General features: G+C 38.5%; 3 protein-coding genes across 3 annotated transcripts in view; all 3 read right to left on the reverse strand.

Moving 5' to 3' along the window:
* Window positions 1–8,275: 8,275 nt before the first annotated feature.
* LOC113760417 (putative disease resistance protein RGA3) overlaps window positions 8,276–26,613 on the reverse strand; it is a 32,774-nt gene continuing 14,436 nt past the window's right edge. Inside the window, exon 2 of the mRNA XM_027302986.1 lies at window positions 8,276–8,496. The gene's annotated coding sequence lies outside the window, so the exon portion shown is untranslated. The remainder of the gene's footprint in view (window positions 8,497–26,613) is intronic.
* Window positions 8,875–11,964, reverse strand: LOC113760390 (putative disease resistance protein RGA3). The gene has a single exon (XM_027302951.1). It carries the CDS (start codon window positions 11,962–11,964, stop codon window positions 8,875–8,877), a length of 3,090 nt encoding a protein of 1,029 aa, XP_027158752.1.
* Window positions 20,951–26,187, reverse strand: LOC113760400 (putative disease resistance protein RGA1). Its single transcript, XM_027302962.1, has 3 exons — window positions 23,069–26,187; window positions 21,668–21,886; window positions 20,951–21,549 (listed from the first exon to the last, which is right to left on the reverse strand). Exon 1 carries the CDS (start codon window positions 26,185–26,187, stop codon window positions 23,128–23,130), a length of 3,060 nt encoding a protein of 1,019 aa, XP_027158763.1. The 3' UTR covers window positions 20,951–21,549; window positions 21,668–21,886; window positions 23,069–23,127.

Here is a 26,613-nt window from a genome sequence, read left to right on the forward strand (position 1 = left end):
CGAGGGAAAAGCGGCGTGGTGGTGAGAGGCGGCGCGCGGACTGGTGGTGAATCGAAGAGAGGAGAGCTCGCGCGAGGGCTTCGGATTGCGGCCAAGGAGGAACGGTGGCGCGCGGGCTGGCGATAGCTCCTGCGGCGGCGACGCGCGAGACGCGAGTAGGGGGGAAGATGGAAGAAGGTGGTTGCGGAGCTTAATGGAGCTGGAGTCACGCAGCCATGGTGGGGGCTTCGTCGCCACTGCGATGGAGGGAGAAAGGCTACGGCGGTCTCTGAGAAGAAGAGGCGGACGGGCTGGGGAAGGAGCTGTTGGCGCACGGCGGTGGTCGCTCGTGGGCTGGACGAGAGGCGGCGGCGAGGAGGCTGCGGGCTTCTGGCCCGCGGCGTGCTGGTTGGCTCGCGTGGCAGCTGCGGGTGGCTGAGATGGCGGCGCGCAGTGGGATCTTCAGCAGCTGCGGCGGCGTGCAAGCAAGATGCGAGCGGCGTGCGACGCAGAGAAAAACAGAGGAGAAGAAAGAAAGAAAAGAGAAAGAAAGAAGAAGAAAGAAAGAAGAAGAAAGAAAGAAAGAAAAAGAAAGAAAGAAAATAAGAAAAAAGAAAAAAGAAAACAAAGAAAAAGAAAGAAAAGAAAGAAAAGAGAGAAAAAAATGTTTTTTTTTTTGAATTTTGGAAACTAAAGCTACGGTGATAATAAAAATTTTCTTTGTTCTTTTTTTTTTTTTTTTTTGAATCCTTACCTTTCCCGCGAACGTGATGCGGGCACGTCAAGAGAGCAAGAGAGCTCCCAGAAATTCCTGATCGTGAGCTTCCTGCTTGTCATCACGCGGGAGCGTCATGAGCGAAGGTCACCTACAAATCAGCAAAAACGAAAATTAACGCCCAAAATTAGTCAAATTCAAGGAAAACAGATTTAAACTATGACACGAAACCAACAAACAATTAAAAGAAACAATTGGGTTGCCTCCCAATGAGCGCCTTTCTTTAACGTCTTTGGCTAGACATGGTAAAGTGTCATTGATTAGGACACGGTGGTGCGTCTAGCCTTATTGTCTCCACCTCTCCTCCTGAAAATCCTTCGTAATAATACTTGAGACGGTGTCCATTCACCACAAATTTGCTGTCTGTCTTAGCACTCTGGATTTCAACTGCACCATAGGGAAAAACATGAGTCACCGTAAAAGGTCCAATCCAACGGGAACGTAGCTTACCTGGGAATAGCTTGAGCCTGGACTGGTACAAGAGGACCTTCTGACCAACTTCAAAGGTTTTTCTTGAAATTTGTTGGTCATGAAATGTCCGGCTTCTCTCCTTATAAATTAGTGCATTGTCATAAGCTTCGTTCCGAATCTCTTCCAATTCTTGCAAATCCAGCTTCCGTTGAGCACCGGCCTCTTCTAAATTCATGTTGCATTGCTTTATCGCCCAAAAAGCTCTGTGCTCGAACTCTACTGGAAGGTGACACGGCTTCCCAAATACCAACTTGTATGGTGACATCCCTATAGGAGTCTTGTACGCCGTCCGATAGGCCCAGAGTGCGTCCTCCAACCTTTGGCTCCAGTCTTTCCTATCAGGGCGTACCATTTTCTCTAAAATGGATTTAATCTCCCGATTCGACACCTCCGCCTGACCATTGGTCTGAGGGTGGTACGACGTTGAGACCCTGTGAAGTACACCATACTTGCGAAACAGTGCAGCTATGGTTTTGTTGCAGAAGTGCGTTCCCCTATCACTGACAATAGCTTTTGGCATCCCAAATCGCACAAAGATATTAGACCTGATAAACTCTGCAACTACTTTCGAGTCATTAGTTCGAGTGGCCTTAGCCTCCACCCATTTAGACACATAATCAACTGTCAGCAAAATATATAAAAAACCAAATGAAATAGGAAAAGGCCCCATGAAATCTATACCCCAGACATCAAAAATTTCGACAAAAATCAACGGGACTTGGGGCATTTCACCTCTACGGGCTATATTGCCTACCCTTTGACAGCGATCACATGACTTACAAAACACATAGGCATCCTTAAACAATGAAGGCCAATAAAATCCGCTTTCTAAAACCTTATGAGCAGTTCTCCTGGGTCCAAAATGACCTCCACAGGCAAAAGTATGACAAAAAGCTAAAATCGATTGAAATTCCATTTCACTTACACATCTCCGCATCACTTGATCTGCACACCTCTTCCATAGATACGGGTCATCCCAGATAAAATACTTGGCGTCGCTCTTCAATTTATCCTTCTTCGATTTTGGCCAACCTGCAGGAAAATTACTAGTTACCAAATAATTGACCAAATCAGCATACCAGGGCAATTGAGAGTTTAAAGAAAATAAATGCTCTTCAGGGAATGCATCCCTCAATGGTTCTCTATCCTCTCCCACGGGTATGCGACTCAGATGGTCAGCTACTAAATTCTCTGAGCCCCTTTTATCCCTTATTTTCAGGTCAAATTCCTGTAGTAGCAATATCCACCTGATAAGCCTCGGCTTTGCATCTTTCTTGGTCATCAGGTACCTTAATGCTGCATGATCAGAAAATACAATCACTTTAGCACCTAACAGATATGACCTGAATTTTTCTAAAGCAAAAATTACTGCAAGAAGCTCTTTCTCAGTGGTGGAGTAATTCAACTGGGCCCCATTCAATGCTCGGGATGCATAGTAGATGACGTGAGCTGCCTTCCCTACTCTCTGCCCCAATACAGCCCCTACAGCATGATCACTGGCATCGCACATGATCTCAAATGGTAGATTCCAGTCAGGGGGCTGGATGATTGGGGGTGAAGTCAACAATTCTTTCAGCTTGTCGAAGGCCTTCTCACATTTGTCATTGAATTCGAAGGTCACCTCTTTTTGTAAAAGTTAGAACAACGGGGCCCCAATTTTTGAAAAATCCTTGATGAACCTTCGATACAAACCTGCATGTCCAAGAAAAGAACGCACCTCCCGCACATTCGCGGGGTAAGGTAATGCAGATATAGTGTCTATTTTAGCCTTGTCAACCTCGATACCCTTAGACGATACAATATGACCCAAGACTATCCCGTGCTCAACCATAAAATGACATTTTTTTCAATTAAGCACAAGATTAGTTTCTATACACCTTATCAGGATCAACTTCAGGTTATCTAGACATGTATCAAAACTATCACCATACACACTGAAATCATCCATAAAAACTTCAATAATTTTCTCCACGTATTCAGAAAAAATACTTACCATACACCTCTGAAATGTTGCAGGTGCATTGCACAACCCAAATGGCATTCGTCTATAGGCAAAGGTCCCGAACGGGCACGTGAAGGTTGTCTTCTCTTGATCCTCTAGTGCAATTGCTATCTGAAAGTATCCTGAGAATCCATCCAAAAAGCAATAGTAAGCCCTACAAGCTAAACGTTCAACCATCTGGTCAATGAAAGGGAGAGGGAAATGGTCCTTTTTAGTGACGGCGTTTAGCCTACGGTAGTCTATACACTGCCTCCATCCAGTGAGTTTGCGCACTGGCACGAGCTCTCCTGTTTGATTGGCCTCCACCGTCACCCCTGCCTTCTTTGGGACTACCTGGACCGGACTCACCCAGGGGCTATCAGATATTGCAAAAATAATCCCCACATCTAACAATTTTAGAATTTCTTTCTTTACAACTTCCATCATGAGGGGATTGAGCCTCCTTTGAGCCTGCCGTACAGGTTTGGCATCCTCTCCTAGTCTAATCCGGTGCATACAGATGGCCGGGCTGATCCCCTTAATGTCTGCGATTGTCCAACCTATCGCCTCCTTATGCTCTCTAAGGACCCTGATCAGTTTCTCCTCCTGAGTTTTTGACAGTGCCGATGAGATAATCACCGAGAGTGTCTCATTATCACCCAGGTATGCATATTTCAGGTGCTCTGGTAGAGGTTTCAACTCCAGTACAGGTGCCTGCACCACAGATGGCAATACCCTCTGGTGAGGTTCGGGAGTAAAAATAGGTAAGACTTCATACCTTTTCGTGGTGGTCTGCAATGAGTGTAATGCTCCTATTGTGCATTTTAGATCCTCGCTCCACTCCACCTCAGGAGTTGTCTCCAACTCGAGGTGCTTGGTTAGAGCCACCTCCAACTCATCCCTGCCATCAGTTTCAAACACTTCCTGCACTACAGGGTCAATAGCACTCACAGAGAAAACTGAGCTAAAGTTGGAGTTTGAAGGAAATTTCATAGTGTCAAAAATATTGAAATGCACAATTTTCCCATCAAATTCCATGGATAAGGTACCCTTATTAACATCAATTTTCGTTTGTGCTGTGCTCATAAAAGGTCTACCCAACAACAACGGTGAGGGATCAGGGGAGTGGTCATCATCCATATCAAGTACATAAAAATCAGTTGGAAACACCAAGTCATTAACTTTTACCAACACATTTTCAACCAACCCATCAGGATATGCATTAGCTCGGTCAGCTAATTGAATGATTATTCCAGTTTCTTTTAATGGACCCAATTTTAGAGAAGCATAGATAGATTTAGGCATGACATTTATTGATGCTCCCAAATCCAACATGGCCCTTCTGATCACAGTATTACCTATCCTACAGGGAATAGTAAACATACCTGGGTCCCCGCACTTGGGTGGAAGCTTCCTCTGCAGGACCGCTGACACATTCTCTCCAACAATAACCCGTTCATCTCCCCTCAACCGCCTTCGGTTGACACACAGGTCCCTTAGGAACTTTGCATATTTTGGTACTTGTTTGATTGCGTCCAAGAGGGGGATATTTATCTCAACCTTGCGAAAAACCTCCAAGATCTCCTTCTCCTTATCCTGCTTCTTCGATTTTTCCAACCTGCTAGGAAAAGGAGGCGGGTTAGTTTTAGCTGTAATTACTGGGTCAGGAAGTACCCTTAGATCTGCACCATTGTTGTCCTCCCTTTCAAGCTCATTTTCGATTTTCTCTTCATCCTTGCCCTTAGGGATTACAGGTTCAGGCCCCTGAATTTCCTTCCCGCTCCTTAGGGTCATTGCGCTCACGTTCTTCGGATTCAATTCGGGCTGAGATGGCAATTTACCTTGGTTCTGGAAACCCAAACGGTTGATTGTTATGGCCATTTGACTTATCTGATTCCTCATATCCTGCATTTCGGAGTCCGCCCTTTGCTGATTCTGCGCCATGGTTGCCATCATTTGTTTCATCTCCTCCAAAGATGGACCAGAGTTTGGGGACGGAGGTGGTCGGGGTTGGTATTGCTGCTGGTACCCTGGTGGCCTATTTGGCACGAAATTAGACTGCCTGTTCGGTGTAAAGTTGGGTTGCCTATTCCCTCCATAACTGAGGTTGGGATGATCTCTCCACCCGGGGTTGTAGGTGCCTGAGTAAGGGTCGTACTGCTTCCTTGGCGCGGGCGCGTGGTCAGCCAGGTTCACCTGTTCTGCATTTTCTTCCTGAATCATTGGGCACATGTCTGCAGAGTGACCTATACCAGTGCAGATCCCGCACACCCTGGCCAATGATGCATTTCTCACAGCCTGTTGCCTAACAAACGCGGTCAATTCAGTCAACTGCTGCTGGACAGAAGGTGTCTCTATCTCATTCACCTTGCGTATTGGGACATCCTCTCTTGTCCCGAACTGTTATGAATTTTCTGTCATTCCCTCTATCAACTCCCGTGCTTCCTGAGGGGTTTTGTTCATCAGTGCCCCTCCACTTGCAGCATCAATTATGCTCCTGTCTCTGAAAAGGAGCCCCTCATAAACATACTGAATGAGCAACTGCTCACTTATTCGCTGCCGGGGACACCTGCGCAGCAAGTTCTTATACCGTTCCCAATACTCATAAAGTGACTCCCCTGGATGCTGCTTGATCCCACAAATTTCTTTCCTCAGACTTGCGGCCTTGGACGCAGGAAAATATTTATCCAAAAAATTTTTCTTCAGTTGGTCCCACGTGGTGATGCTGCCTGGTGACAGATAGTACAGCCAATCATTCGCAGAATCTTTCAAGGAGAAGGGGAATGCCCTCATTTTTATCTGCTCTTCTGTGATCCCCGGGGGTTTCATACTATTGCACACGACATCAAACTCCTGCAGATGCTTAAATGGCTCTTCACCTGGTAAACCATGAAAAGAGGGTAAAAGGTGAATTAGACCTGATTTCAATTCAAATGAAGTGTTTTCACTCAAACTCGGGAAAGTGATGCATAAAGGCTGCTGGTTTAAATCAGAAGCAGCCAACTCCCTTAGTGTTCGTGCGTTGGCCATGGTGCCTTCCTCCTGGTCAGAGTCACTTGAAGTGTCACCACACGAATCTGTTGGTTCAACTTCTGACTCGGACCTCTGAGATGTAGTACTGGAGTGCTCTTCTCTGAGCTGTCTGGTTTCCTTTCTCGTTCTACGTGCGGTCTTCTCTACCTCAGGATCAAAAATCAAATCACCTGTACGAGAGGATCGAGGCATACACTAGAAGGAAACCAGAAAATTAGGACAAAACATGAATTTAAAAAGAAACAAATAATAACGCCAGTCCCCGACATCGGCGCCAAAAATTGACAGATCGTCAGCCTGTGCAATAATAAAATAAAACCTAATTGCCAGTTAAAATGACTAAAACCCAATTCCAAGTACTGGAGCAGGGACTCTAGGTGTGCAATGGGTTACTTGATTCACCCTGTTCCCGAAGAGTTTGCTTGATCCGATATACCCGAATGGAATGGTTATTTCTTTTCACAAATAATTATGAATTTGTAGACAGGGCAGGTAGGGTCGTATCCACAGAGACTGGGTATATTTGTTTCTTAAGAGATCCACAGTAACGCAGGGGGTGATTTTATAGGAACGATGACAATCAAATAAATTCAAATAAGAAAATAAAAATAAATAACTAACTAGAATTTAAATAACAATCCACTGAGCTTAAAGCAACAAAAATAAAAGATCCCAATTAATTAAAACAAGGAAACAATAAAATAAAGTAGGCAATTAGAAGTCAAATGGCAACTCACTAAAATCAAGATAATATTAATTAAAGATCTAGCCAAAGAATAACTTCAGCAATGATTCACCTAATTGATCATCGATGCAAAGGCAATTCCAATTATTTACTAATAAATAGGTTAGAACTGCCAAACAAGCGATGGCAGTCAACCCCTCCTTACTGTGTCGGTGATCAAGGTACGCCCGTTAATCACTGCTCTAATTGAGAAATAATCCTAGGTACGCCCGTAAGATTTAATTTCCCAATTGCCTTACGTATTAGAGGAGCCCTATTCTAACCAAATAACGCACTACCAGGGTTATCTTAAATTAGCCCACGTATCCCCCTGACACGAATCTAATCGTGCCAGTTGTCACTATTTTGAGGTAATTAAACAATTACGGATTTAATACCCCAATTGACAATAGATTACCCAATCAATTAATTAGCCGAATTCGAGACAACCAATTAATTAAGCAATCATAAGCATAGCAATCAGGGAATATGTGAATACCAATAAATAAAAGAAAAAGATTAAATTAAATCGATCTCACAAGTTTAGGCGAATCAAGACCTCCGTTGTCCCTTGGCTAGAATTGGGAATTTAGCTCATAATTGATGAACTAAATCCACGGGAAATTGAAAAGGAAACAGCGGCCATTGTCCGTTGAAATGTTGGAAGTTGCAATACGTCGAACAGTAAGAATGCAATTGAAAGTCTCCCGCAGCAAGTGAATCTATTTAGTGTTCCAAGCATTCGTGTAGCAAAACCACTCCAGCGGTACAAGGCGGAAAAGTCAAACACAGTAGGCTATCAATCTCTGCTCCTGACATGCGTGGAGCCAAATGCAAGTGAAAAAAAAACTACAGCAAGAATGAAGTGCAAAGCTAATGCTCCTCACAATCTTCCTACGTAAGAAGAAAACTAGCTAACAAGTACTAAGAAGCAAAAGTCAACAATTGCGGCCAACTACAAGACGAAAAAGAACTAAGAATCAAAGCTAGCCGCCTCCTTCTCTCCATTTTTTCTTCTTTTTATTGCGGCCGGCCCTCAGAAGCAAAAGCCAACCCTCCAGTCGTCATTCCTTTGCGAAAATTACCAAAATGGGCTTGACACCTTCTGTTCCAAAAGTGCCACTCGGACAAGCTCTCCCCTCTGGATTCCTTTTCTGCTCAATTCCCACCTGTTATCCTATTTCCGTTCTACTCCCTGAAATAAGTGCAAAATACTAAAAATGAGTAGAATCCAGCAATTAATTCACATCCAGTCAGGTAATAGGGGAATTTAATTATAAAATAAAAGAGAAATTTACACCCTATCAGAATCACAATTTTAAACAGAGTGAGATGACTTTAGCAATAACAACTTAAAATCCACAGAAGCAGAGCACGTAAAATAAACAAAACTAGACTGCTAGTTGTTCTAAACGTTGATAGGCTATTTGTAGGAAATGCAGGCCAAAAGTTATTGAGGTCTAGCCATATAGATGGTGCTGAAGAAGCTTCAAAATTCTAACCTCTGTTCGTGAAGCTATTCTTCTATCAATCCTACAAAAACAAAGCATATAACAGAATATGAACAGAGATACAGTAAAACATCAAAGCACGAAACAGAACAGGTGCTTGGGGTCATTCTAATTGATAGTTACAAGAGTATTACTATTATGTTGTAAGGAGTAAATGAAGAGCACCAATATTTTGGACCTAATAAGAAATGCTAATGCCGCAGCTTTGAAAGATAATAAATAGGACGATAAAAAGGGAGAAGAGAAAATTGTGAAAATAACCACGAAAGGGAGACTTTTTTAGGTTTTCTCACGAGAAGGTTAATCGGTGAAGAGAAGGGGAGATTGATTGTAAAGCAAATTAAGAAAGAGGTTATTGAAGGCAATCTTACATGATTCAATTTGATCTGAAGATCAACTGTTAACCACGTATGACTAGGTATTGAATGTGAGAAACTTTGGACCACTGGGAGTCGGGGCCGCTGCTCTCAGGAGTGCATCTTTCTTTTAACATAGGAGAACCATAAACCTCCAGATCTTTTAGTTTGGTGAGACTTCTGATGGCATCCTCAGAGGGTAAATGTCGAAGTTCTTTGAAATCATATAAATATAGTTCTTCAAGAGCAGCGAAGTTTCCGAACCAATCTGGCAGAGCTTTTATACCTCCAAAGTCCCATAGACATAGTGACGTCAGAGTGGTCAAGTATTGGATCTGATGTGGTAGGGACTCCATGTGTGGCAACCCATATAATTCTAATTTACGGAGTGCGGATGAGGAAGAGGATATCAATCCAGACCAATCAAACTCATTGTAAATTGAAGAATTTTCATGATCATCACCATCATCTGAGAAGGGACCAATTTCAAGCTCCCTTAAACTGGTTAGGAAACCAAATCCTTTGGGCGTCATGCTTGTTTTCAGTTTGGGACACACCCATAATTTCAACTTCAAGAGAGAAGGTGTTTGTTGCAAATCAAGCGGAAAGGAGAAAAGATTGAAGCACCAACTCACCCGAAGCTTCTGGAGAGAGGCACAAGAGTGTAGCATGTCACCTGGCAGATTCGTCAACCCATCGCAACAAAAAATCACCAGCTCTTTAAGAGACGTAAAGTTTTGCAGGGGAAGGAGTTCTCTGCATCTGTGGCAGAAATTAAATGCCAAACTCGTTAACTTGGGGAGTGTTGTTGCAAACTCAGGGAGTGTTGTTGTTGTTGGCAAATCCATTAACCATCGAGGAAATTGATCGCCCATAAAATTCCAAATTACCAACTCCTCCAAATTTGGGTGGGGTCGAAGGCCATCTAACACATCTTCGTCGTTGTAGTCGTCGCCTTCTCGATCGTAGGCCCACTCAAGTACCAACCCAAATAGATTTGCCTTTTCAGATAGTTTTGCTTCCTCAGCTTCTTTCTTAACCTTTACTAGTTCCAGATTGCGTATCCTCAATTTGCCTTTGAGGTTCTTCAAGCTTCCAAGCTCTCCAATTCGTCGACCCTTCTCTCGACCCACTTTAAAGAACTCTAGCGTCTGAAGGCAAGTCAGCCGTCCCATCTCTAGCGGCATTTGAAATTCTTTATAATTATTATTATAATGGAGATGTCTCAAGCTAATCAAATTGCACATCCCCTTCGGAAGAACTTTAACATCTGAATAACTTAGCATCAATGTCTGCAGATTGTAAAGCTTGCAAAGGGAGTCTGGCAAAATACTGATTGCAGACCGCTCAAGGTTAACGTACCGCAAATGTATCAGTTTGCCAATTGAGACTGGTAGCTCTCGAGTTCTTGCACGAGACAAATTCAAAACATACAAGTTCTTCAACTTCATTAACATATCACCAGATAAGTCACCTTTTACAAACAATGTATGAAGCGAAGTTGATAGACTCTCCAAAATTTTTTCTCTGTCTTCTCCACCACCAAATGAGTCTGTTGCAAGGTAACGAATCTGATCACCATTGTCTACTGTATGTGTATCCCTATCAATAATGACTTTGGTAGACTTTGACATTGACTCGGCAAGGTCGTGCACCAGATCATGCATCTTATAACATGTTCCCTGATAATTTCTTGTTTCTTCCAACAACGAACTCTGCAATAAAATTCTCAAATAATTCATTCCAATTTCCTCCATCATCATTTGGCTGTTGAGATCTGCTTGGAGGAAACCTTCTGCCATCCAAAGTTCAATTAGCATATCTCCTTCCATCTCAGTATCCTTAGGAAATATAGAACAATATGCAAAACATTTCTTAATGTATGGAGATGGCAAATTATCAAAACTAAACTTAAGTATTTGCATCACATGATCTCCACCTGTACTCAAACTCAAAAGCCTATTCTTCAAAATTGATTGCCACTCCTCTTTTCTCTTTAAAGATAATAGACCTCCAATTACACTTGCAGCCAATGGTAGACCATCACATCTTTTGATTACTCTCTTTTTAATTGCTTTTAGTTCATCAGTTTCTTCTTCCCCTCCAACTACTTTTTCTTTTAGGATAGACCAACAATGATCATCAGGTAGTTTTCTTAATGGATAGGCTTCATTTTCCATCATCCTTAAACGAGTAGTGACAAGACACCAACTTCCATTGGTTGGATTGAGCCCCTTCAAGGTGGTGAAAAAGTCATCCCACAACGCCTCATCATCATCCCACACATCATCAAGCACTAGGAAATATCTTTTTCCCCCTAGTTGATTCCCAATTTTTCCAACGACGACATTCCTATCATCTACTTCAACCTTTTCTCCCGTCAATTGCACTAATATGAGTTTGAAAAGCTCAACTATTGGAACTTTTTTCGATACACAAACCCAAATCTTTTTGTTAAAGTGCGCATCAATTTGCTGCTTGTTGTATATCGATTTAGCCAAAGTTGTTTTGCCTAGACCTCCCATACCAATTATGGGAAGAACAGAAACAACCTTCTTAGACGGGCTCAACAATATCTTCACTATATTTGATTCATCATCGGCTCTTCCAATTATTGGAGCGACAACAGAGTCAGTCTGCCGATTTCTTGTGTCTCCAACAGCAGGAGCAGCAGGGAGGGCAGCCGTCAAGACTTCCCTACTGACCAGTCCCAATCCATGGGCGTCTTGATAGATGCCATTCAACTTAAGTTTGATGTCTCTGACCTTAGAAGCCATTCTCCAACGAAAAGCAAGATTAATGTTAGAGAAGGAGAAGAAGCAGCATACCTTGAGCTTGTGTCGGTTTCGGGACTCCACCTGTTGACGAAGGGATTCATAGTGGAGCTCATCCAACACATTGTCCGCCTCATAAGCCACCTCCTCGAGACTCTTCAACCATTCTTGCACTACCCGGTCCTGGTGTTGTTGTCTTTCCTCAGCATCAGCCAAGAAAGCATTGATCCAGCGGAGAGTACGTGTCATGCTGGCCACATCCTTCTTGAACCCAACTAACATACCAATCCTGTCAGTGGCAAGAGATACTGCCGTCTCCAAGGCAACCTGAATAGTGGCACTAATGACGGGATCGGCCATTTTTTTTTTTTTTTTTTGAATAACTTGGATTCAGTCTTGAGATCAAGATGGTTTTTCAAAATGGGAGGTTTTAGCAGCCAGAAATTGGTAATGTTACAAGTGGTTAAAAAGAGGAGAGCATTGGTATTTGGTCGCTTAAAAGTGCAGAGTTATTCTTAACTTGGATGCCTTCCTTGGCAACGGAAATATATATTCCTTGCTTGGCATCTTCACTTTAAGTTTCTTGGGAAACTTGGATGCTTTGAAATGGAAATTCCTGGCTTGGGATTTTCACTTTAACTTTCTTGCTGGGGCCTTCATCTTTATTCCAATTCCATTGAGGGCTTCATCTTTATTCCAATTTCCAATTCCATATTTCATTCGTTAATCCTTGAAAGATGAACTAATTAGAACATAATTTGTGTCTCAATACAAAAATCTATTAGGCTTCTAATTATTTTGTAATTCAGATTCTGATATTGTTGAACATTGAGCCTTTTCAACTTTGCATAATCAAGATGCAGAGTCCAATTTGCCATCAATGAGTACCCCACATTATATTCCTTGCTTGTGTTAATACCTTGAAATGTGGATGAACTCTGGCAAAGAATAACTTGAAATGTGGATTTGCTTCAAACTTGTATTCTGAAATGAAGTTCGGCAATAGAGGCCTAAACAATTATTCAGCCTGACTGCTTTAGAAATTTATCTAAAAAAAATCAACCACAGTGCGATGGTGATTTATAGATTGATTATCACATAAACAAACTAACTCATGCTTGTAATGCATATAAACGATATTTAACCAAAACATTTGAATTGAAGATAAACAAAAAAATTTTTGAACTTCATTAGAATCGGGAGGTAACATTAGAATCGGGAGGCCAAGACTCAGAACAAAGAACACACGAGATTTTTCTTTGCTAAAATATTTGAGGAGGTTGCGCAGGTTCGGCCGTAGCTCATAAATCCTCAACCATATATGCTACAACAGCTTTCAATTGAAGATCAGAGAAGAAGTTTTGCTTATTTCTTATGCCTAACTTCAGCATTAATACAGATCTAGAGTCATCACTAGCTAGAAGTAAGAAATTGAAAGAAATATAACAAAACATATTAATCCGGTATTTACTATGGGCACTCGTTGACATACTTAAATTAGCATAACTTATTATGTTAATACACACAATCACAATCAATGTACTCCTTGTATTATATGCTTTTTCGTATTAACTACATTTTTTTAAAAGACTAAAGCATAAAAGCACTCTAAATGAGTGTCAAATTGGCACCCTTTAGCCAAACTATGTTAGGCCAATTAAGTTATACCAATATGCGAGCAACTTCAAGCCTTCAATTACTAATGGGTGAATGCGAAAAGACTTCATCAAACATGATTTTTTTTTTTTATAACAAGTCAATTTCATTCCAATATTTGTACTAATGGCAGCAAATACAGCAAACATGACATAGATTTATATAGATCTGAAAATCAAATAATATAACAGATTAAAAAAATCTATAAATTTGACCATAACGTTGAAATTCCAAGAATATCTTCCATCAAATGAATGTCAGTACAATTCAACGAATCTATATCCGTGTCTTTCGATAGATGAATAGTCAAATCTGATAAAAACTATTTCAAGTCTAAAGAAAAATTTAGATCTAACTTCTAGATTTAATTGGAGGAGATTTAGAGAGAAGGAAGAGAGAATGAGTTTTAGAGCGAAAAGGAAGAGAGCTTTTGTGATATCCACATGATTTATTCCATATTGAGGTAGAAAATCATATTACAGTCTAAACTAGCTATTTGACAAGTATAGTAATTAGTTTTTGAATGATTTGATAACATACCAATTAGAGAAATAAGGGCTACACGATTTTATTTGACAGTGATGTGAAATTAATGAGGTCCACAGTCTTATTTAGAATATTTTAATTAGTTAACAACTAACCGTTTGAAATAGTTGATCTAGACCAAGATAAAATTTCTCATATTATACCTCTAATGCCCAACAAATAACTTTTCTTTTTTTCTTTTGTGTTTCAAAAACCATTAAGGAAGCTGCATGGAAAGAAGTAGAGGATAATTTTGAAAAGTAAAGTGTATAGCATGCTAATGGTAGTGGGAAGCAAAACAAGATCTTTAAATTGATCATTTTGACATGAGTAGATAAGAATTGCAAGAACAATAATACAATCAATGGGAAGGGCCATAAACTTCAGCATATTCTCTCACACCACGTTAAAACTAAGAAACAAGATGCAGAGTTGGGTGTGCAAAGTAAATTTGGAGAACACATTGAAGTTTCCTCTGTTTATGCAGCCTGACTTAAAGCCCCAGTTTGTAAGGTAGAGAGATTCACTCAGAAGAAGATCAGCTTCTCAATCTAGCTAAAACACCGTGGTAGATGGAAGCTGGCACTTGGAGTTTGATTAGTACCAAAAGCATATTCAATGACCTAGCTATTTGGCATCTAAATACATGCAGGTACCAATAGATTTCGGTTAGATAGTCATTAACTTGACATCTTTTCACACTGTTAATGGACAATCTGATTGTTATCTGTATCCATGCAAGCCATCTTGACAGTCAAGAGGTACTAACATTTTCAATATTTGCAGCTAGTTTGGGAGTTTTAGACAGAAAAGAAAAGAAGAGAAAGCTCAAGTCATGAAAGAAAAGAAAAGAAGAGATTTAGTTTTGATATTGTTTGGGAGTTTAGTAAAGAAATAAAATGATATTGGATAGATATATCAATAAATTTTTGTTTAATAGACATTTAGGGATAAAATTGGTATTTTAAAAAAAATTATAAAGCTTGCTTCAACTCTCTTTTTTGGGAAAACATTATATATCTGATACAAGAGCTATATTCTCTCCCTTTCTTCTCACTTCCGGTCAAATCTAAGCTCCCCAAACAAAGCATTGGTCTCCACACGATGTACAATTATCTGACATAAGCTTCCAGTATGCAAAATCTAAAATCAAAGGATGAATTAGGTAAAGGTAACTTCAACGTATGCCAATCTTTTATTTCCTTTCTTTCATTATTACCACCATTTGCAGCACCCTTCATATTAGAAATTTTGCAATTTTTGACAGCTATGGTGAAAAAAAATGACTCTAAACTAAGGTTGCTGTTAATGCCACAACACAAAATTTTTTTGCATAAAATACTAAATTTGCCCTTCTGAAGTCCAAATTTAGTTGGGGCTTAATGCATCATTTCAACAAATTTTGCTATGAAAATAAAATTTGAGCTATGGCAATATGACTTGTCCTAGCTAATCAAGCAAACAATGACAGCAAATCATAAACTTGCGCTCCGTCATCTATTGATACATGTGTCAAATATCTTTATCATTCCATTATCCAAGAATTAGAGTAAAACATATGCTTTAGTTTGGTACGAGGGTGCTCAATCGGTGCAAGCACAAAACCACCAGCTCTTGGGTTGGTGGTCACCACCAAACCCTTAGAGCTTTGGTGGGGCAGGTGGCAAGGGTTCAAATCTTGCCAGGGTTCAAACCTTGCTTCCCACCAAAACTGCCACTCTTGTGGCTCTGCTTCAAATCCAGATGGTGTCTCCCCCGTAGTTAGAGTAGGAGTAAGAGTAGGAATGACAATTGACAAAAAAAAAAAAAAAATGGTTCAAGCACAAACATAACTTCTTAGAAGTTCTTTGTAAGAAGATATTCTGTAGCACTTGTTTTAATATAATATATACGAGATAAAAATGTGACTAGAAAATATTTTAATATAATATATATGAGATAAAAATATGACTAGAAAATGCATTAAAGTATAATATCAAAAAATTCGAAAAAAATTTCTACAAAAGTTTTCTAGCTCTTTGAACTTTCAAAGAAGGAATTAAGAACTCACATTTTGACGCAAAATGTCTTGTTTATGTCCCATATTTAAGTGGTGAAAATTTGAGTAGTTTCTTTATTATATATTATTATTTTTTGGTATATAATATATAATAGACTGAAATTAGAAGTGGAATAGACCTTTTATCTTATGCTATATTTATACACTTCCATTGAATTTAGATGTTTCGAAGGGAGGAAATGAGCATGTTTTTGTTGACTTTGATTTTTATCCTTGAATTATTTGCCTGTGATATGAACACAAGTTTTACTTAAATGGGGTTGTAATGATAGAAAATTGTCTAAACCTGAAAGAAGACTTCAGAAGGTGTTTACTTGAAAATCTGTGATTGTAAGCGTTACATCTAATTCAAATTAATGTTGCAAGTGTATACGAGTCACAAAATGGTTTGGTGTGCTAGCAGACAAAAGGGTACGTCTAAGGTTATTGGAACAAGTTTTGCGTTAAGTGGGAGATTTGTAAACCAATTCAGAGTAAACGAATGATGTTGAGGAAAAAATTATATCAGCCGCAATACAATCACAAAAGCTATGATACATTTGTTAAAACAAGAAACATTTATTAATTTGGTGCAGTCTAATCGCAAACCTAGATAAAAATATACATGAATGATCCGAAAGGGGAAAGGTATCATTTTAGTCAAATAAAAGTGTGATCGAATAGAGGATTAGTTAAATAAAAAAAAATTAGATTAACAATGTAACATTTTTTGTAATTTGATATAATGGATGCGAGACAGAATGGTGACCGGTAAAATAAAAAAAGTGAGTGAAATAAGTATAAACAATTTTTTTTTTCATATATTTGTCTAATGATGATAGTGACAAGGTGAAAACAGTGCATACAAAGGTGAAGGTGATCACAATGATAAGTGTGGCGAGTTGAGATGGACAACGCGCAATTACTTCTTGCAATTGATTACCATGCAATCTATATCCTAGATTAGGTAAATTTGGAATTGGATGAATAGAATTGATTAGCACACAAAACTTTCAATGAATGAAACATTTATTGTGCTTTTGTATATTGTTATTTTTTTTCTCCATTTAATATCTTAGTGTATACACGTCTATTGTGTCAGTACCTAAATTGCATGGTGTGCATGACACTATATATCCGTAGATGACATGAAAGTTCCATGGAATTTCCAGTTGACCTTTCCTACTTAATTAATGCCTTGCTGAGGCGCCTACTCTTAAATCTGAAAAGAATGATGGTCTGACCCAAGAAGCACAAGAAATTATTGTCCTTAACAATTAGAATGTTAAAAAAAAGGGGAAAGTGACAATGATGTTGTGATTTTGGCTACATTATTCATCCCATTTTTCTAGTTCTTGAGAAATAAAATAAAACCAGTTCACTATCTTCGCTTGTTGCAATGCACCGCACTGGCCTTTATCAAATGCTCCATTTTTTGCTAGAGTCTGGGGTCCTTTGTGTTGTCCATTTCCCTAGAATTACTTATTTTGCTTCTTGTTTGGTTCTATTATACCATACAGAATTATATGTATATAATGTAGGACTTGTGATGAAAAAGGAAAGGGAAAATGGCAATCATAATTGCAGCTCAGGCAACCATTTTTTTTAATCTAATTTGGTAATTCTTGGGAGATAAGGATAGAACTGACTTCATCTAAATAATAATAATTCCTTGACAAACTTGGATGCTGTTAATTGCCATAAAAGATGCTTGGCAATTTCACTATTTGGCCTTTCTTAATCAATCCATGAGGCTTACATCTTGGACAAACTTGGACGCTATCTCAAGAATGACAATCACAGGTGGTGACATGGGCAACATTAATCATGTCATCTGTTAATCCAGAAATAAATTTGAAAAGAATAATAAATTGGCCTTAGTAAGTATCCTTGGGAATTAGACTAACAGCATAACTGGAGTAATATTTTGTTTGCTTAAAAACTTTTAGAATTTGGTCAAAATCCAGAGACCACAAAGTGACCGCAAAGTGATCATTTCATACATCACGTAATTGGCCAGAAATTGTTTGCATTTTAACTTGTGAAAATTGTTTAATTATTCTCTCATACTTTAGGAAGTTTTCTAGCGCATCAATCAAACTTGAAAGAAGGAATTTAACAAGTCATATCCTATTTATGATTAGTTTTCACACTCAATATGTGTTGTTTACGTTTTAAGTGCAAGATTTAATTAAGTGTTGAAAATTTGAGGAGTTAGTTTAACTAAAGTACAAACTTAAATGTTGGGAAGTTGCTTGGTTTTTTACTGAAAAAATTTCCAAGGTCAATGCTCGGATTCTTTTTTTTTTTTTTTAATTCCAATCGATTGTTTGTGTTGTCATATCGATTCCTTAAAACATATTATTTGGATGTTTTGAAATGGCCGTGTTGTTTGACAAATTTGGATGCTTCTGTATTGGCATTTTCACTTTAACTTTCTCAACTATTTTGATTGTGGACAATATCTCAATGGTTGTTGCATTTACGAAGGAGAATCATTTATGTTCAAAATAAAATTGAACCCGGGATCCCTTACTTACAACATCTCCCACCTTATCACTCACACCCAACCCTCCCCAACTTGAATCATAATTGGTCTTAATTACTGATCCCCAAGAACTAGAATTAGAATGGCATCTTATTTTGTTTGGTTCCCTCAAGCGCCAGGAGCAAGAATTTTTATCGGATCAACTAATGGTCAGTTTTTGACTAATGAAAATATTCTAGATAAGACTGTGAAATCAATTAATTTCATATACAATCCAAATAAGATTATGAACTCCTTGTTTGTTTAATTAATTTCATATGGTAATGATTGTACTTGCCAAATAATTGACGGTGACTGTAATAAAATTTCTTTACTAGGGGTCAAAGTTCTTCCTTTGCGCACTAACTATGTTGCATTCTGATTCTTGGATAAATAATCAGGCTTTGTAACTTCAAATTACATATTCATTGACACAAAAAACTAGAGGTGACACAAAAATAACATTAAGAGAGAAATTGATAGTGGCATCAAATATTAAGGGGGTTAAGTGATAATAACCCAAAAAAATATGATAAGCTTTAGTGCAAAGCAAACGTGCATAGCTTATATGCCTTAATTAGATCGTGGATTCCTGTTTAAAATAGTAAATGGGTACAATTTTATGCGAATCTTGGTAAATGAGTTTAATGGTCCCTTGAGTGCTATTGAATATATTTAGTTCCTCAACTTCTAAAAGTATTATGAGGTCTCAAAATGTATAAATTTAGTTCTAATTGATCCCACAAGCAAAATTCAATTAAGACAAATTTAATATCTTTCCACTAAATAACATTTAGTTTGATGTTTCTTTGATGCCTTCCACATTTATAAAAGCATTAAAATCACAGTAGAAATGGCACTCGTTTATGAATTTTCGTTTTCACAAAAATTGAACTAACCTTGCAATTTCACAATATTTCTTTCTCAAGCAAAACAGTTCTTTAAAAATTAAGCTGTCTCCTTCTATTGAACCTATTTTTTCCTATATTCTCCACTGGGTATCTAACATTCTCGAGTGTTAAAAAGCTGATTTAGAACTTTAAAATTAAGGTGGGCGAGTAAAGCTGAAAATTAAGGTACCAAAATTGGCATACATTTTTTATTCGGTAAAAAAGATGCATAATATAGAGAATAGTTTATTAGCTACCACTATTATTAAAATGTGTCTGAAATAGTTAAATAACCAGGGGTAAGCAGTCATACTCCAATCTAGATACATTTGCTATTCAAACCCTCTCTAAATTTTTGGAACTTCAAGGTTCAATATTTCTAATCTTGTTCCTTAGTCTTGGACGTGTCTTTATAAATATAATTGGCATTAAATAGTATGGACGTGTGTTTATCCAAATCATTAAACCAATAGGGACTGGTAGAATGACGATGTTATCCTTTATGCCTTATAGTTCTTGTAAGTGTTGACAAAATTCTCTAAATTAATAGTCTCTTAAAAAGTTTCTTCCATACAACTAACAAGGTAACGAAACAACTTACAAAGTTAAGTTATAAAATATGGGATCTCTTTTGATATGCTGCATAATAATTAAGTTTTAAATTTAGAGATCTTATTGTACATCGTGTGCATGTTGCTACCAATATGCATAAATTATCCATAATTCATATTGCATGTGTTGGTAGGGCCTAGAAGAACAAATTGCAAAATAATGCATTGCCAAAGAAAGCAATAAGTTTAACATCATGAGTTAAGAGCTATAACAAATTCTCTCACGAACAATCTTTCAAAATTTTGAAGCTAAAAAAAATTTGTCAAACTACAAGAGATTAGATCATTAGTGACAACATTTTCTAGTGACAAAAAAAAATTCGTCACAAAAGATGGTCATTTAATCGCGACTTTAACTGTTGTTACAACTGACTTATGGCAACTAACTTTCTGTTGTTACAACTGACTTATGGCAACTAACTTTTCAATGATGACTTCAAATTGTGGTCACAAAACAGTTTGCGCCATGAGATTTGGGAAATGTGCATTGTACAACAGTAACGACTATATAGCGGTTGTCAGTAATGCTCCTTCCTTTCTTTGACAGTCTGCACTATTTCTTTTTATTGACGATCTGTGTTGTCAATAAAACTGTAGAGTATTTAGCAACACCAAATGTTGTCACTCAACAGTTGTTTGAATATTACAAAAGTTTCTACCCATTACAATTTTATAATAACTATGTTAAGAAGTAAATTATTTTCAAAAAAATTAATATATTAGTAAATTCAAATAAAAGTTAAAGTTAGAAAATTAATTGAATTAACTAGTACCAAAGTTTTGTTTAGACAAAATAGTAAAAAATGTTGGCGGGGACTCTTTTGTTGAAATTGGTAGAAGGAAACACTTTAACTCATAGTACTCTCCAGAGAGAAACAGACCACCGTTCCTTTTCCCAAACTCCCCACGCTGACTCTTCATTTTTCTATCTCGCATCCCCCAAAGAAGAGAAAACACTCTCCCTTTTCCATGAACTCTCCCATCCCCCAAACGTAAATTTTTTCTGTAGAAAAATTTAATCCAGACAAATATTTAGACAATCACTAATTAGTTATTGCTAAAAGTTGATTTCCATAATTTTATCTTTCCAACGTTCCCATTCACCAATTGGGATCCTTTCTTGAATACAAAATTGTGCCTTAGCAATTCAGTTTTCTAAATTGCTCTCTGATTAACATAAAGTAGAAGGGCTCATGCTCACTGATTCTTGTGCTCTGCCTCTGAGTCCTGTCCTGAGCTTTACAGACACGACGAGCAATGGAAAAGTATCATTGGACACAACCTGTAGTCAACTGCAGAACACAGAAAAAATACGTTGCCTGTTGTAGAGCTAAGGTACAACTTCATGAATTTGGTTCAGCTAATCCACATCTTTCTGCTACAAAATACCGGCTACTTTGAACTACGAGCAATACGGAAGATACAGCGAATTGAGTTCCAAAAGAAGTAAAATAGCACCTCATTTAACATATCTACAAAATGCTGAATCGGTTGGACAGTTTAACAACACCAGACAGACAAGGAAGATCTCAGGTTTTGGCCATCCGAGGCAGAGAGCGAAAGGGAATTCCATCCCGGATGTTTTCATCTGATCTGACTGAAACAGGGTCTGGTTCTGCAAGGGATCATAGGACTTCATTACAAATGATAGTAAGAGCGAGTTATCAAGGTTAATGTTGATCTTTGTGTGTAAAATCACTGCAAAACACAAAAACTCAAACTTAAGAAACTCAAGACAGCATGCAGTCAAGAATAAAGCCAGCACATAGTTGCATGACATTTTTGTTGTATTTGAAACACTAAAATAAGAACTTACCATGAAGAGAGGAGCAACCAACAAGTATAGAAGGCAGAATGAGGTTAATAGCCTTCACCACAGCGGATGAAATAATTGCAGCAAGTAGCAGCAGCCAACAAGTCTGCCAGTTGTTTTAAACGTTGATGGGCTTTTTGTAGGAAATGCAGGCCAAAAATTATTGAGTTCCAGCCATATAGATGGTGCTGAAGAAGCTTCAAAATTCTAACCCCCGTTCATCTAAGCAAGAGACCCCAAAAATCAGCTCGGAAAGTATTGGACAAAGGGGTGTGGTCAGAATGGCTGATCTAAAGACATATAGACAAAGTTTCACGAATTTTCTGCAAATGCTATGGAGTACAAAATGCAATTGCATTTTCCACAGGTGAGTTCAGAGAACTCATTCCATCCTGATACAAATCGCAAATTTAAAGACAGAGCAAATCTTAGATACAACAGATTGGCTGACATACATCATAAACAAAGTCAAGTCAAGTCAAATCTCAATTTCTTTTACGTTGTTACTTGATTAGTTGATTTGTTTCGCTTCTCTTTTATGCAAAACTTGCTTTGGTCACCCAAGAAAATCTTGTGCACTGGGTTAATAACTACAGAAATAAGATAATAACTCAAGCTTCCAATGAAGTCATGTAACCATCGCCTATTGATGGTAATGTTTATGAAGTACGTATAACTTTGAATCGTGATACAGAAACCTAAGAAAGGCACCAATAAAAAATGAAAAGAAGTACTTCATGCAATTCTTCATTTTTTGTTAAGTGACTACCAACATAAGATTTACTCAGCATTATATAGACCAAGTAATTTTGGAATAACTACGAATCTTATGGTAATAGAATGCAAAAAGAGAACATGTGATATCGCTGCATGTGATATAAGAAATGGATCATCAAGAGGTTAAATTTCAAAGCAACCATTTTCCCCTTGAAGAATCTCAATTTTGAAGATATTTTTCTGAGGTTCTATGTTGATTTGTTGACCACTTGTTTATGCATACATCTTCGGATGACCTATGAAATCTTATGCATTTAGATATTAGCTAATTTAGAAAATATAACGTAGACATTCAATTTATTGGGCCATCACTTGCTATTATACTGAGACATGAAGCATGGAATCAGAACAGTAGCTTGTTTTCATGTTAATTGATGGTTATAAAGCATTAAGTTGTTAGAGGGAGGAAATGAAAAGCACCAACGTTTTCAACCTGATAAGAAATGCTAAATACTGTAGCTTTGCCAGAGAACAAGAAAAAGGGAGAAGAGAAAATTGTGAACAATAACAACAAAGAACTCTTTCATTATTTTTAGGACAAGATAAAACAGAGGGAGTGGCGAAGAAAAGGCATATCTCAAAATGAAAAAGAGATTGATTATAAGGCGCGGTAGGATGCAATCTTACATGATTGAGATCAAGAAGCGCTCGAGATTGAGATTGAGAATTGATTTGATGATGAACTGTTAACCAGATATGCATAGATCTCGAATATGAGAAACCTTAGACCACTGGGAGTCAGGGCCGCTGCTCTCAGGAGTGCACCTTTCCTTTAATAGAGGAGAACGATAAATGTGCAGACATGTTAATTTGGTGAGGCGTCTCATGGTATCCATGGAGGGTAAATGTCCAAGCTTTTTGAAATTGTATAAAGTCAGTTCTTCAAGAGCCACAAAGTTTCCGAACCAATCTGGTAGAGCTTCTACAGCTCCAAAGTGAAATAGATATAGTGATGTGAGGGTGGTCAAGTATTGCAGCTGATGAGGTAGAGACTGCGCATGTGGCAACCCATATAATAATAGCTCACGTAGTGTGGATGATGAAGAGGAGGAGGATATCAATCCAGACCAATCAAATTCATTGTAAATTGAAGAATTTTCATGATGATCATCATCTGAGAAGGGACCAATCAAAAGCTTCCTTAAACTGGTTAGGACACCAAATCCTTTGGGGGTCATACTTGTTTTCAGTTTGGGACATACCCATAACCCCACCTCCAAAAGAGAAGGCGTTTGTTGCAAATCAAGCGGAAAGGTGATAAGATTGTCGCAATCAATCACCCGAAGCTTCTGGAGAGAGCTACAAGACTGTAGCATGTCAGTGGGCAGATTTGTCAACCCATTGCAACCACGAATCTCCAGCTGCTTAAGAGACTCAAAGTTTTGCAAGGGAAGGAGTTCTCTGCATCTATGGCAGTAATAAAGCTCCAAGAGTGCTAACTTGGGTAGTGTTGTTGGCAAATCCATTAACCATTGAGAAAATTGATCGCCCATAAAACGCTGAATTACCAACTCCTCCAAATTTGGGTGAGGCCGAAGGCCGTCTAACACATCTCTGTCGTAGTTGTAGTTATCGCCTTCTCGATCCAAAGCCCAGGCCCACTCAAGTTGCAACCTAAATAGATTTGCCTTTTCAGATAGATTTGCTTCCTCAGCTCCTTTCCTATCCTTAACTAGTTGAAGATTGCGCAACTCCAATTTGCCTTTGAGGTTTTTCAAGCATCCAAGCTCTCCAATTTGTCGACCCTTCTCTCGACCCACATTAAAGAACTCTAGTGTCTGAAGGCAAGTTAGTCGTCCCATCTCTAGCGGCATTTGAAAATTTTCATCACCTCTGTAATAGTGGAGATGTCTCAAGCTAATCAAATTGCACATCCCCTTCGGAAGATCTTTAACCTTTGAGTAACTTAGAGTCAATGTCTGTAGATTATAAAGTTTGCAAAGGGAGTCTGGCAAAATACTGATTTGCAAATTTGAAAGGTTAACATACCGCAAATGTATCAATTTGCCAATTGAGACTGGTAGCTCCTGAGTTCTTGCACCAGACAAATTCAAAACATACAAGTTCTTCAACTTTATTAACATATCACCAGATAAGTCACCCTTTACGATGAACAACGTATGAAGCGAAGTTGATATACTAGCAAAAAGTTTTTTGCTGTCTACTCCACCAGATGAATCTATTGCAAGGTAACGAATTTGATTACCGATGTCTATTATATGAGCATCCCCACTATTAATGACTTTGGTAGACTTTGACATTGACTCTGCAAGGTCATGCACTAGATCATGCATCTTATAATGTGTTCCCCAATAATTTCTTGTTTCCTCAAACAACGAACTCTGCAATAAAATTCTTAGATAATTCATTCCAATTTCCTCCATCATCATTTGGCTGTTGACATCTGTTTGGAGAAAACCTTCTGCCATCCAAAGTTCGATCAGCATATCTCCTTTCATCTTACTATCCTTAGGCAATATAGAACAATATGCAAAACATTTCTTAATGGATGGAGATGGTAAACAATCAAAACTCAATTTAAGTATTTCCATGACACCATCTTCATCTCCACTCAAATTTGAAAGCTTATTCTTCAAAACCAATTTCCACTCCTCTTTTCTCTTCATGCGCAATAAACCTCCCATTACACTTGCAGCCAGCGGTAGGCCACCACATTTTTTTATAATTTCCTTTTTCACGACATGCAATTGTTCAGGAATTTCTCCGCCTGCAATGGCTTTCTTCATTAGGATAGACCAACAATCGTCATCAGATAGCTTTCCTAACACATAAGGATCATGTGTGGCCACAATGGATGCAGTTTGTTGTTTACGAGTAGTCACAACACACCAATTTCCATTAGTTGCATTCAGCCCTAGTAACAAATTGAAAAAATCATCCCACAATTTAAGCTTTTCAGTCCAGACATCGTCAAGAACAAGAAGATATTTTTTTCCCACAAGTTGTTCTCGAATTTCCTGGACGATGACATCCCTATTGGTCATTTCAACATTTCTTCTTGTGAGTGATTCTAAAATCATTTTCAAAAGCCTGGTCTCTTCAAAATTGTCAGACACACAAACCCAAATTTTTTTCTCAAAATGGCTATGAACTTGACTATTGTTGTATACAGATTGAGCTAAAGTTGTCTTTCCCAATCCGCCCATCCCAAGAATGGGAATTACAGAAACGGCTTTTTCTGACAAGCTTAGCAAGGTCTCCACCAGCCTTGTTTCATCCTTAGCTCTTCCTACAACATAATGGCCAACACTAGAATCCGTCTCTCTATTTAGTGTGACTTTAGCAGTAGTAGAATGGGGGAAAGTTGCCCTTCTGATCAGTCCAAAATCATTGGCTTCTTTATTGATCTTATTCAACTTTTTGTTGATGTCCCTGATCTTAGAGGCCATTCTCCGTGGGAAAACAATATTAATGTCAGAGGACAGGATGAAGGAGCGTACCTTGCCCATGAGTTGGCGATGAAGAGCTTCATAATTCAGCTCGTCCAACAAATTCTCAGCATCAAACGCCACCGCTTCCAGCCTCTGGAGCCACAATTGCACGACTTGGTCGTGCGTTTGATTTTCCTCAGCATCAACCAAGACAGCTTGGATCATGGCAACAGATCCTCTCAGGGTCTCCAAGTCCTCCTTGAATTGGAATAATGTGCCAATCCTTTCATTGGCCAGGGAAAGTGTCTTCTCCAGTGCCACTTTTATTGTGGAAGCAATAAGTGCATCAGCCATTCTTTTTGTTCCTTGGGCAGAGTCTTCAGATCAGAATACTCTTTTGCAATGGTAGGTTTTAGCTGTAGCTAGAAGCAGCAAAGAACTGCTCTTTACTCAAACGGAAGTGACAAGAGTTATGAGGATTTTTTAGTGCAGCGCTTCTTTGACAAACTGGGTCGGATGCTTTTGCAATGGAAGTTGCTTGGCATTTTCAGTTGAAAATAAAATATAGTCGTTGCCGGGATTCTACATCTGCTTTTGATCCACATTCCACATGCTTGGGGCCCCTGGTCGTGGAAAATTCCAGTGCCGAACAATGAAAGGTCCAAAATAATTTTTTATAAGGGAGAAAAAACAAAAGAAAATGACAATCATAATTGAGACTCCGACAAATCTGACCAGTTAATTCTTGGGACACAAACATAGTATAAATTTCATCTAAAT

The sequence above is a fragment of the Coffea eugenioides genome, chromosome 1, assembly GCF_003713205.1.
Source record: "Coffea eugenioides isolate CCC68of chromosome 1, Ceug_1.0, whole genome shotgun sequence".
NCBI lineage: Eukaryota > Viridiplantae > Streptophyta > Magnoliopsida > Gentianales > Rubiaceae > Coffea > Coffea eugenioides.

What these genes read in the sequence shown, in the direction of transcription:
- LOC113760390 (XM_027302951.1), bottom strand. Translation starts at nt 11,964, where the DNA reads ATGGCCGATCCCGTCATTAGTGCCACTATTCAGGTTGCCTTGGAGACG.
- LOC113760400 (XM_027302962.1), bottom strand. Translation starts at nt 26,187, where the DNA reads ATGGCTGATGCACTTATTGCTTCCACAATAAAAGTGGCACTGGAGAAG.